Below are 13,746 nucleotides of genomic sequence, written 5' to 3'. Positions count from 1 at the left end.
GATGTAAACAACAGACAAGATTGTAAATATTATTGATACATTGAAATAAACCAGCACTGTGTCATCACCTGGTAAGTGAGATGTCTGGAGTTGTCATTTATGAAAATCAAATTATTTCGTGCTATGCAAGACCTGCTACAACCAGCCAATCGTAAAGCCCGCAGAGAGTGCTCATGGTTTATATGCCCCTTCATGCTGTACTCCTTTTCCTATTAATCCTCAGAGCACCGATTGTTGTTGGTACAACCAGGTTTGACCATGGGTTTCAGTTTGTGTTTCGGAGATCCCGTTATAACTATTGTAATGAAATATGTTTAGATGACATTAATCCACTAATGGTTTTTGTACATCTTTTTAAACACTCATGCGCTAGCAAAAACCTTCTGTTCTAAATGTGCTTTAAACGCCCTAAAAGTGCTGGGGGCAAAGCTTGTAAATAGTCTAACAAATGTCAATCGCTCACGATAGCAAACCGATCCATTGTTTAATTTGCTACTGGGCCACCTCAGATTCGACCTAGTTATGTGCAATTTAACCTTGGCCAAGCTCCAACAATACCAGTCCGGCCCAGCTCCAATAATAACAGTCCAGCCCAAACTGCCAAAGCCAGGCCCTCTCTAAACCAGAGCACAAGCAAACTAGAACAGTCTCTGCCTAGATACGTCTCTTCAGTCAAATGCAGCTCGGTTTCAGTGCACAGTGAGCAAGAAATCACATCTGGGCACTAAGTGCCCAGCTTAAGATAACCCAAACTGGTCTTGCATTGCTGGCGTTCCGGTTCAAAGATCACCTAGCTTGTGTGTGAGAAATCTTTTGAGATGAATAAATAATATATTATCACAAGAAATAAGATATTATCACACATAATTCAATTTTAAGGAAAACATTCGATGCTTAATTATTTAGTTTTAAAAAAACATTTGCAGTTTTGCAAAGCATTAGGGATTTTTAGGACAGTAGACTGCATTTGCTTCCGATTAAATGCTCCATATCCAAATATTTGGGTCAAAGTGTTTAGAGTGGCAACAAATATGTTGGAGACAACACTTGTCATTTGTTTTTTCCACTCAGTACAGATTTAGAATCCGTAAAGCTAAGTAAACGGTGCAGCAGAGATCATTATTCTATTTACCTTTGCAATTGGATTCTTTTTGGAATTGTCCTGCTCTTCATTAAGGCTTACAGGTGGTATAATCCATTCTCGTTTTTGTCTCGCAAAAACACTGTACTGGGACCGAGGATTTTTTTCGCTTCTTACAACCTACGAAAACAAAAGTTTAAACATTTACACAATCACCATGACACTTAAGTGGCATTATGCATTAAAGTATCACAATTTCAATATATATTTTTGGATAAACTACTAACAATGCTTATGAAACCACAACACCTTCTTCCGTAGAATTAGACTTCACATTGGCTTGCAAATGAAAATTAGCAATTTATGCCCCTTAACAGATTACATCACAGGAGATAGAGTTGGACAAACTGCAAGAATGATGTGTGTACTCACAGACTTTAGCCTTCAGTTGGCTTACTTATCAGAAAGGTAACCATCTGACATGGCTTCCTCTGTATAATGTTTCAGTTCCAAAATACTGAAATTCATTAGTTGACTACGCAAATTGAATGTAGTGTACACTGTAAAGAAAGGGAGGAAGCACCACTTTAAAGTGACCTCCTATACTCTTTCATTCCATTAACAAACTTTGAAATGCTGGAGACTGTACGGTCCTCTCCAGCCCCGGTAATTGTAAGTGATTTTGCCGCAAGGGGGAGTTTGGTACTACACGTCTCTATTCCTCAGTGTGTGACGGCGAACTCAACATTCTAAACCATGAATTCTATTCACCACACCCGAACACTTACGTCACAGTTCTACAGAGTCTCAACTGTTGAAAGGGGGACCGTTTCCAGACTTTAAAACTGAAGGAACGCACCATATTGCTAAATTGCCATTTAACCTCTAGATTACTTTTTTCAGGAGAGATTGATGAGAGGTCTTGCACCAAAAGCGAGAGTATTCAAGAATGACCACCATCAACTGATGTCCATTGTCAAATGGTCCAAAGAAGTCAACAGTGATTCTCTCCCACACATGCTTTGGGAGATCAGACATGTTCAACAGATGCTGGGTTGTTTTGGGAGATAAGCAGTTGCACAAATGACTAATTCCCTTTCAACTCTTTCGTCAAGATGAGGAAACCAGACTATCTCGAAGAGCTGGTTTAGTGGCGACAATTCCACGATGTCCTTCATGTGCCACCTCAACTACCTGTTGTCGCAGACTCTCTGGTGTGACAATTCTCAAAACTCGTAAGACAATACCTCCCTGAGTAATGGACAGTTCGCCTTTCACATTTTTGAATGTCTGATATTCACTGTAATTTGTAAGAGGTTGAGTGTGCCATTTCCAGGATTTATATGCAATAATGTATAGTATCACCATGTCAATATCTGTGCTTATGGCAGTAATGGTCTGATTTAACGAAATAGCGTCAGGTGTACTGGACCTTAGAATGAAGATAATGTATGCTTCAGCGACTCTGGAAGTGGTGCTAGGACACTGTACTGGCACTTGTGGAAAAATAGTCAGAAGGGTTTTGATCTTTCCCTGGACGGCGCACAATAATGTAGTCATATCCCTGTACTCCTCCCAACGTTCAATACAACGAGGTATCATGGCTTTTGTATTGCCAAAGATGGTAAGCAATGCTTGATGATCTGTGACAAGAATGAAATGCTTTCCATATAAAAATATGTGGAAATGTTTACAAGCCCATACCACTGCTAAACTTTATCAGGATGTGAATAACCATGTTGAGTCTGTGACAGACTTTTGCTAGCATATTTCACAATATGCCTTTGAGCATTGGGTGTCCACTGTGTTGGGCAAGCATTGCATTTAACACAACCAGACTCACGTCAACAACAACCTCTATATGAAGTTTTGGATCAAAGTAGGCCATTTCAGTTGCATTCTCAATTGCATGTTTGATTTTCTTCAAGCTTTGTTCACACTCATGTGACCAGTGTAATGAAGCCTTTCGTTTTGTGAAGTCTCTTAAGGGAGCATTTTCTGTGGCACAGTCATCTACGTGCCTAGAACAGTAACTGGCCATGTCAGGAAAATAACGTAACATGGTAACATCTTTTGGGGTACAGGTGGCTGACGTCTGTAGTTTAGCCAGATCTGGAGTCATTCCCCCCATCTGAGAAAATATGGCCAAAGAATTTTATTTTTATCTTGTGGAACTCACACTTTTCTGCATTCACAGATAGACCTGCATCAGCAAGTAATCAGTAAAAGTGAGTAAGATATTTGTCATGTTCTTTCCGTGTGGCACCAAAGACCAATATGTCATCACTGTAACTGAAACCATTACTGTACGTCGAAAGACAAATGAAAAAGTTCTGCAGCTGATGACAACCAAAACTTATTTTTTTTTATATCTGAACAAAATAAAGTGAGTAGAAAAAGTAAAAATGTACCTGTGATTTTTTTTTCAATTTCCAACTGATGATAACCTTTTGTTCAGATCAAGACGAGAGAAGACTTTGGCTCGATTTAGCTGTGCAATCATGTCGGCAATGTGTGGAACGGATGTCGTTCTCTTTCAATTGCTTTGTTAGCTTGAAGCTTATCAACACAGATCCTAATCCATGAAACAAGAATGGAATTTGAGTCACTGTTTTGTGATGAGCATTTATGTTATAGTTTACAGATATTAGTCCCATTTCAGCAGCAGCACTGAAGATGAGTAAACAGGCATTTGACGCAGTATCTTGAAGCACGTGAATGGGTGCTTGTACTTTTGCCTTTGTACTTCATCATTGCTCAGAATGAACCTTGACTTTTTAATGGCATTGACGCAGCCCATGTATACCCTTTAGCCTTCACCGGTGTGAGATGGAGCATTGGAGTCAGTTCGTGGTGCTTTTCCGCAGGCATAATTTTTATCCATGCACCACTGTCTAAAATAAAAGGTATGGAGCAACCGTTCACATTTATTGTAATTCTAGGACAATGTGTGAAGGATTTCAGTGATTTGACTTGTCGACTTTTTGACTCGTCTTCTCCATTGCATGTGGCCAGTCCGACATGCACACATTTCTCTGAGGTGAACATAGACATCGCACTTTTATCCTCTTCACTGTCGCTTGATAGGGACTGAAGAACTCTTGGACGAAGATTTATACGACTATCAACTTGTTAATTTGACTAAGTTGATTTTGCCTCTTGGCCTTGTGGGCGTGAATAGAACTACCTCTTCTGGAACGTTTGAGGGTCCATTTTGTTTTCTCAGAGTGATGCTCTTAGTTTTTCCTTCGCCTTGCAAGCTGTTACAAAATGGTTCTCTTTCCTGCAACCCCTGCACACTTGTCTAACAGTGGGACACTTACCTTCAAGTGAAAACTAAAGTCCTCATCTGAAGCACAGTTTATTATTCTTTGGAGACAACACTTTGTCCTTCAGCCTTGTATTTCTGCTTACTTTTCATTTTCATGACTGACTCACTTTGGGCACCTCTAGCCCCTGGCTGGAGGGGCGCTATGACTCCACATAAACCACTCGCTAATGTTCACTTCGACTGAGGTGCATGTCGCACGGACAAGCAGTTTGCTGGACCATGGCAAACTCTGTGGGAGAGCACTGTCGGTTCTTTGGGTTAGGTATCCCCCATATCATCGCCAGTTGTAGCATCCTCCCCTGCCCCGGTACTTGATTATGCCACACACAGAGTTTGGTATTGCACATCTTTATTCCTCAGCGTATGACCACAAAATCAACATTCTAAAATCACTTATGTCACTGTTCTAAGGAGTCCTTCAGGAACCAAAATGGTCCTGTCATCTCTAACTTGCAATACACTACCGACACTAACTCCTGGCTAAAAAACTTCTCTATGCCCTCCAAAAACTTTATGATCTAAAAGCAGAAACTTAGAATTTATTTCCTAAACAACTCCTGCAACCGGGGTCGTTGCCTTAATATTTTGGGCGCCAGTTGAGTATAGATCCCCGTGTAAGGTAGCGCCTGATGCGCCATGGTCTAGTTCTTCAGCCTGCTACTTACTTAATTGTCTCCATCATTTTAGATGCATGAACTTTGTATGGCTTTCTGAACCGTAGAGGTGCTCGCGGTATACTTGGGTGATGGCTTACTCCTTGATCGCCAATAGCTTAACTTACTGAGTCTGGAGGGATTTTGAATTCTTTGAACCACCTACGTACCAAGGTATTGTGAAACGTTGCACCATCTGTGATTATTTTAATTCCCCTAGGGGGTCCATTTATCTCCAGATAATTTGTCAGACCGGATGGTCCTATCGACTTCTGCATTTGGGACCGAAACGTCAAGGCACAACCCAACTCAGTATTCAGTCATGATGAACACTGGAACACTCCTGTTTCAAATAACTTTGGATATATTAGTATCTAAGTGGGTTATTGCTACATGGACTTTTGGCTGGTACTACCCTAAGTACCATATAAGACTGTTGCCTTGTCTATGTATTGCTGAAGATTTCTGTTCATGTACCCTGAATGTTAATCTGGATTTTCTCATATATTTGTTGAATATACTGATTAATGTGTTTATGCACCTGTGGTTTTAATTGATGTATGTGACTGAATACTTACTTTTGACATCTGCCATAAATTAGTTTGATGTTATGCTTTAACATCCTTCAATTCATATAAATTTGTTTAGCAATATTTTCTTTATCAAATAAATCTCTTGTTGGCACCCTTTACTTTTCATGTTTATACCCGGCCTTCAAGGGCCTACTGGGTTGTCATTTTTTGAGTATCTGAATATTTTGGGCAGCACAGTATCACATCCACTTAATGGCCCTCTTGCCAGTCAATTGGTCTGACCATCAAAGGAGTTTCCTCAATGCAAAAAAACTTTTCACCATGAAGTACAAACTCACAAATACAATATTAGTAGGCACCATCAAAAGCTATGAATAGGATTTGCCATAAAGCCACCAACTTAAATCTTACTGTGAACTCACAGAAACCCAGGTGATTAACAAACACCCCTCGCCGGAAAAGATGTAAAGCTGGAGATCACTCAACAAGATCCAGTCTACTGGCACACTTATTCTGCTAAACCAACATTGTCATCATATGAACACTACCTGGTAGAAATTCCCTAAGTCTTGTACCACATATATGTAGCCAAAACAGGACTACTATCCCAATTATAAAGTTGTAAAGAAAGAAAAAGTACTCGTCAATGTAAGACGTAACAACCATCACAATGCATAATCAGGAAAATGTTTATCTTGAACATCCCTTAAGGCTCTTCTAGAGTCAAATGTTGTGCATCAACCAACATCTAGTCAGGATACCTAATGATGCTAAGCTGTAGACTGCAATGCGACATCACTTGACACCATCTTTATACAATGATTTTCAATTAAGTCAGAGCCTGAGGCGGTATGAGATTTTGTGAACCTAGAACAGTCTCCTAATGCGCGGTTATTGTTACAGGCAAGTAACTTTTTTCTAGTGCATAACTCTTCAAAACCAAGTTGTAGTTGAATGTACATTTATTAATTAGAGCCTTTCTGAGCAGGACATTCCTTGAGGCAGCCACAAAGCAATGGACCCTGAGTGGAACACTCACTGAGAACTGTTAATAAAGTATGCAACTTCGTTCAGAATTCCACCAAAATCCTAGCAGAACAGATTTCATAATTAATTTGCTTAAAATAAACATGCTTTTCTTTATCCCACTTGAACACGTGCCCTTTACTCAACATAACCCTGTAACCTTCAGTTTTCACAAAAACGTTTTCAACAAATTTCAAATAATACTCAGTAGGACCCACAAAGGTCCTTAATTGTTTTTTGTCTTGAGATGAAGGGGATGATCTGATCGCATTGAGAAAATCTTTTAGGTCTCACCCAAAATAATGTGCTCTGCTGTTGCGATTTCCTTGACTAAGAAAACACATTTATTCTTAATAAAGTAAGGCCTGCCTCAAGTGCTCTGTCCAAGGCCAGTTTTAGAACTTGATTGTGCTCTACCACTGTTGCCCCCAAAACAAATATATCATCTTGAAAATAGAGGATGTTGGAGAAACCCTTAAAAACCTCGGACATCATCTGCTGGAAGACATCTGCTGGCGATGACAATTCAAACTGCATTAGTGTAAATTGAAATGTTCTTATCATAGCAATGAACGCTGTTCGATTCTTATTTATCATGTAAACAAAGCTGATGGTGTGTGCTCTTTAAATCCAATTATGAAAATAATGTCACCACTCAACAAATAGGATCAATTAATTAATTTTGAATAAGGAAAAATAATGAGTGACAAAATTCTCAAGTCCACACAGAATCTCAACTAGCCATCAGCCTTCTTAGTTATTACAAAGGCAATTTGAAACTTCCACAAATTCTGTAATTTGCTCATTTACCAAATCATTCAACTTGTTTTTAACCACCCTCTGGCTACAATACAGTCCTTCCATAGTTCGTGTTTAACCAGCACAGCCCCAGGCTTGACAATTCTTCTATGTACATATCCATTTAGTTGCCCAAGTTCCTCCCTTAACACCCCTTTCGTACTATCAAGTAGGTCATCAACACTACTTTCATCTACCACAATCTCATGGTCGGGAGCCATCGAAATAATGACAATATGTAAATCATATTGATGCATCCAACCAAATATTAGTGGTCCGTACTGTAAGGAAATGCCTCCTTGGCATGGTTACCCCCTGACTTTTTGCCTTTGCTGATGCTATGTTTTGAATTGAAAGTGTGCTGAGGCCTGCTAACCAGGCCCCAGCACCAGTGTTCTTTCCCTAACCTGTACTTTTGATTCCACAATTGGCACACCCTGGCATCCAGATAAGTCCCTTGTAACTGGTACCTCTGGTACCAAGGGCCCTGATGCCAGGGAAGGTCTCTAAGGGCTGCAGCATGTATTATGCCACCCTAGAGACCCCTCACCCAGCACAGACACACTGCTTACCAGCTTGAGTGTGCTAGTGAGAACAAAATGAGTAAGTCGACATGGCACTCCCCTCAGGGTGCCATGCCAGCCTCTCACTGCCTATGCAGTATAGGTAAGACACCCCTCTAGCAGGCCTTACAGCCCTAAGGCAGGGTGCACTATACCATAGGTGAGGGTACCAGTGCATGAGCACTGTGCCCCTACAGTGTCTAAGCAAAACCTTAGACATTGTAAGTGCAGGGTAGCCATAAGAGTATATGGTCTGGGAGTCTGTTTTACACGAACTCCACAGCACCATAATGGCTACACTGAAAACTGGGAAGTTTGGTATCAAACTTCTCAGCACAATAAATGCACACTGATGCCAGTGTACATTTTATTGTAAAATACACCACAGAGGGCACCTTAGAGGTGCCCCCTGAAACTTAACCGACTATCTGTGTAGGCTGACTGGTCCCAGCAGCCTGCCACACTAGAGACATGTTGCTGGCCCCATGGGGAGAGTGCCTTTGTCACTCTGAGGCCAGTAACAAAGCCTGCACTGGGTGGAGATGCTAACACCTCCCCCAGGCAGGAGCTGTAACACCTGGCGGTGAGCCTCAAAGGCTCACCCCTTTGTCACAGCACCGCAGGACACTCCAGCTAGTGGAGTTGCCCGCCCCCTCCGGCCCCGGCCCCCACTTTTGGCGGCAAGGCCGGAGGAAATAATGAGAATAACAAGGAGGAGTCACTGGCCAGTCAGGACAGCCCCTAAGGTGTCCTGAGCTGAGGTGACTCTGACTTTTAGAAATCCTCCATCTTGCAGATGGAGGATTCCCCCAATAGGATTAGGGATGTGACCCCCTCCCCTTGGGAGGAGGCACAAAGAGGGTGTACTCACCCTCAGGGCTAGTAGCCATTGGCTACTAACCCCCCAGACCTAAACACGCCCTTAAATTTAGTATTTAAGGGCTCTCCCTGAACCTAGAAATTAGATTCCTGCAACAACAAGAAGAAGGACTGCCTAGCTGAAAACCCCTGCAGAGGAAGACCAGCAGACAACAACTGCCTTGGCTCCAGAAACTCACTGGCCTGTCTCCTGCCTTCCAAAGAACTCTGCTCCAGCGACGCCTTCCAAAGGGACCAGCGACCTCTGAATCCTCTGAGGACTGCCCTGCTTCGACGACGACAAGAAACTCCCGAGGACAGCGGACCTGCTCCAAAAAGACTGCAACTTTATCCAAAGGAGCAGCTTTAAAGAACCCTGCAATCTCCCCGCAAGAAGCGTGAGACTTGCAACACTGCACCCGGCGACCCCGACTCGGCAGGTGGAGAACCAACACCTCAGGGAGGACCCCCGGACTACTCTACGACTGTGAGTACCAAAACCTGTCCCCCCTGAGCCCCCACAGCGCCGCCTGCAGAGGGAATCCCGAGGCTTCCCCTGACCGCGACTCTCTGAAACCTAAGTCCCGACGCCTGGAAAAGACCCTGCACCCGCAGCCCCCAGGACCTGAAGGACCGGACTTTCACTGCAGAAGTGACCCCCAGGAGTCCCTCTCCTTTGCCCAAGTGGAGGTTTCCCCGAGGAAGCCCCCCCTTGCCTGCCTGCAGCGCTGAAGAGATCCCATGATCTCTCATTGACTTCCATTGCAAACCTGACGCTTGTTCTAACACTGCACCCGGCCGCCCCCGCGCCGCTGAGGGTGAAATTTCTGTGTGGGCTTGTGTCCCCCCCGGTGCCCTACAAAACCCCCCTGGTCTGCCCTCCGAAGACGCGGGTACTTACCTGCTGGCAGACTGGAACCGGGGCACCCCCTTCTCTCCATTGAAGCCTATGCGTTTTGGGCACCACTTTGAACTCTGCACCTGACCGGCCCTGAGCTGCTGGTGTGGTAACTTTGGGGTTGCTCTGAACGCCCAACGGTGGGCTACCTTGGACCAAGAACTGAACCCTGTAAGTGTCTTACTTACCTGGTAAAACTAACAAAAACTTACCTCCCCCAGGAACTGTGAAAATTGCACTAAGTGTCCACTTTTAAAGTAGCTATTTGTGAATAACTTGAAAAGTATACATGCAATTGAAATGATTCAAAGTTCCTAATGTACTTACCTGCAATACCTTTCAAACAAGATATTACATGTTAAATTTGAACCTGTGGTTCTTAAAATAAACTAAGAAAAGATATTTTTCTATAACAAAACCTATTGGCTGGATTTGTCTGAGTGTGTGTACCTCATTTATTGTCTATGTGTATGTACAACAAATGCTTAACACTACTCCTTGGATAAGCCTACTGCTCGACCACACTACCACAAAATAGAGCATTAGTATTATCTCTTTTTACCACTATTTTACCTCTAAGGGGAACCCTTGGACTCTGTGCATGCTATTCCTTACTTTGAAATAGCACATACAGAGCCAACTTCCTACATTGGTGGATCAGCGGTGGGGTACAAGACTTTGCATTTGCTGGACTACTCAGCCAATACCTGATCACACGACAAATTCCAAAATTGTCATTAGAAATTGATTTTTGCAATTTGAAAAGTTTTCTAAATTCTTAAAAGTCCTGCTAGGGCCTTCCCTGTTAGCATTTCTTTTAGAGTTTAAAAGTTTGGTAAAAGTTTGAATTAGAACCGAGAACTAGTTTTAGATTCTTAAAAAGTATTCCAACTTTTAGAAGCATAATGTCTAGTGCAGAGATGAATGTGGTGGAACTCGACACCACACCTTACCTCCATCTTAAGATGAGGGAGCTAAGGTCACTCTGTAAAATAAAGAAAATAGTAATGGGCCCCAGACCTTCCAAACTACAGCTCCAGGAGCTGTTGGCAGAGTTTGAAAAGGCCAACCCCTCTGAGGATGGCAACACAGAGGATGAAGATAGTGACTTGGAGGAAAATTCCCCCCTACCAGTCCTATTTAGGGAGAACAGGGCCTCTCAAGCCCTGACTCCACAAATAATAGTCAGAGATGCTGGTTCCCTCACAGGAGGAGCCAACAACTCTGAAATCACTGAGGATAACTCCAGTGAAGAGGACATCCAGTTAGCCAGGATGGCCAAAAGATTGGCTTTGGAAAGACAGATCCTAGCCATAGAAAGGGAAAGGCAAGAGATGGGCCTAGGACCCATCAATGGTGGCAGCAACATAAATAGGGTCAGAGATTCTCCTGACATGTTGAAAATCCCTAAAGGGATTGTAACTAAATATGAAGATGGTGATGACATCACCAAATGGTTCACAGCTTTTGAGAGGGCTTGTGTAACCAGAAAAGTGAACAAATCTCACTGGGGTGCTCTCCTTTGGGAAATGTTCACAGGAAAGTGTAGGGATAGACTCCTCACACTCTCTGGAAAAGATGCAGAATCTTATGACCTCATGAAGGGTACCCTGATTGAGGGCTTTGGATTCTCCACTGAGGAGTATAGGATTAGATTCAGGGGGGCTCAAAAATCCTCGAGCCAGACCTGGGTTGACTTTGTAGACTACTCAGTAAAAACACTAGATGGTTGGATTGAAGGCAGTGGTGTAAGTAATTATGATGGGCTGTACAATTTATTTGTGAAAGAACACCTGTTAAGTAATTGTTTCAATGACAAACTGCATCAGCATCTGGTGGACCTAGGACCAATTTCTCCCCAAGAACTGGGAAAGAAGGCGGACCATTGGGTCAAGACTAGGGTGTCCAAAACTTCCACAGGGGGTGACCAAAAGAAAGGGGTCACAAAACCTCCCCGGGGGAAAGGTGGTGAGACAGCCAAAAATAAAAATAGTAAAGAGTCTTCTACAGGCCCCCAAAAATCTGCACAGGAGGGTGGGCCCAGAGCCTCTTCACAAAACAATCCTGGGTACAAGGGTAAAAACTTTGATCCCAAAAAGGCCTGGTGTCGAAACTGTAGTCAGTCTGGACACCAAACTGGAGACAAGGCCTGTCCCAAGAAAGATACCACTTCTAACTCCCATCCAGCTAAAACTGGAATGGCCAGTCTCCAAGTGGGATCAACAGTGTGCCCAGAGCAAATCAGGTGTCACACTGAAGCTACATTAGTCTCTGAGGGTGGGGTGGATTTAGCCACACTGGCTGCCTGGCCCCCTAACATGCAAAAATACAGGCAGCAGCTCTTAATTAATGGGACAAGTGTAGAGGGCATGAGGGATACAGGTGCCAGTGTCACTATGGTGACAGAGAAACTGGTTTCCCCTGGCCAATACCTGACTGGACAAACCTATCCAGTCACCAATGCTGACAATCAGACTAAAGTACATCCCATGGCAATGGTAACTTTAGAGTGGGGAGGGGTCAATGGCCTGAAACAGGTGGTGGTCTCCTCAAATATCCCAGTAGACTGTTTGCTTGGAAATGACCTGGAGTCCTCAGCATGGGCTGAGGTAGAACTGAAAACCCATGCAGCCATGCTGTGTATCCCTGAACTGGTGTGTGTCAAGACTAGGGCACAGTGCAAGGCACAGGGTGAAAAAGTAGAGCTGGAGTCTGGAAAAATGGCCAAGCCTACCAAGAGAAAAGGAAAGTCAGCTGGGAAACCAGCTGCAACACAACACCAAAAAGAGAACCTCTCTTCTCAGGAAGAAGTTCTGCCCTCTGAGGGAACTGAGCCTATGGAGCTGGAACCTTATCAGGTTGAGCTCTTGGGCCCAGGGGGACCCTCAAGGGAAGAGTTGTGTAAGGGACAAGAAACCTGTCCCTCTCTTGAAGGCCTTAGGCAGCAAGCTGCTGAAGAGTCCAAAGGCAAGAAAAATGGAACACATAGGGTCTATTGGGAAGATGGACTCCTGTACACTGAGGCAAGAGATCCCAAACCTGGTGCCACTAGGAGAGTGGTAGTGCCTCAGGGTTTCAGAGAGTTTATTCTGACCTTAGCCCATGATATTCCCCTTGCTGGGCATTTGGGACAAACCAAGACGTGGGAGAGGTTAGTCAACCACTTCTACTGGCCCAATATGTCCCAAAAGGTTAAGGAGTTTTGCCTCTCCTGCCCCACCTGTCAAGCCAGTGGTAAGACAGGTGGGCATCCAAAGGCCCCCCTCATTCCACTTCCAGTGGTGGGTGTCCCCTTTGAAAGAGTGGGTGTGGACATAGTTGGTCCACTAGAACCTCCCACAGCCTCAGGAAATATGTACATCCTAGTAGTAGTGGATCATGCTACTAGGTATCCTGAAGCTATTCCCCTTAGGTCGACTACTACCCCTGCAGTAGCCAAGGCCCTCATTGGTATCTTTACCAGAGTGGGTTTCCCTAAGGAGGTGGTGTCTGACAGAGGTACCAACTTCATGTCAGCATACCTAAAACACATGTGGAATGAGTGTGGAGTGACTTACAAATTCACTACACCATATCATCCACAAACTAATGGCCTTGTTGAGAGATTCAACAAGACATTAAAGGGCATGATCATGGGGCTCCCAGAAAAACTCAAAAGGAGATGGGATGTCCTCCTGCCATGTCTGCTTTTCGCTTACAGAGAGGTGCCTCAGAAGGGAGTAGGATTCTCACCCTTTGAACTTCTGTTTGGCCACCCTGTAAGGGGACCACTTGCTCTTGTTAAAGAAGGCTGGGAGAGACCTCTTCATGAGCCTAAACAAGACATAGTGGACTATGTACTTGGCCTTCGCTCAAGGATGGCAGAGTACATGGAAAAGGCAAGTAAAAACCTTGAGGCCAGCCAACAACTCCAGAAGTTGTGGTATGACCAAAAGGCTGCACTGGTTGAATTTCAACCAGGGCAGAAAGTCTGGGTTCTGGAGCCTGTGGCTCCCAGGGCACTCC

At 43.8% G+C, this 13,746-nt stretch overlaps 1 protein-coding gene across 1 annotated transcript in view; it reads right to left on the bottom strand.

Annotated features, from left to right (window-relative positions):
* The window catches only part of DSG2 (desmoglein 2), a 439,785-nt gene that overhangs the window by 321,149 nt on the left and 104,890 nt on the right, over nt 1-13,746 (bottom strand). Inside the window, exon 3 of the mRNA XM_069220070.1 lies at nt 1,133-1,261. Coding sequence (XP_069076171.1) covers nt 1,133-1,261 — 129 coding nt within the window. The remainder of the gene's footprint in view (nt 1-1,132; nt 1,262-13,746) is intronic.

The sequence above is a fragment of the Pleurodeles waltl genome, chromosome 2_2, assembly GCF_031143425.1.
Source record: "Pleurodeles waltl isolate 20211129_DDA chromosome 2_2, aPleWal1.hap1.20221129, whole genome shotgun sequence".
Taxonomy (NCBI): domain Eukaryota; kingdom Metazoa; phylum Chordata; class Amphibia; order Caudata; family Salamandridae; genus Pleurodeles; species Pleurodeles waltl.
Note: the sequence above shows the minus strand (reverse complement) of the source record. Positions and strands in the feature narration are given on the sequence as shown.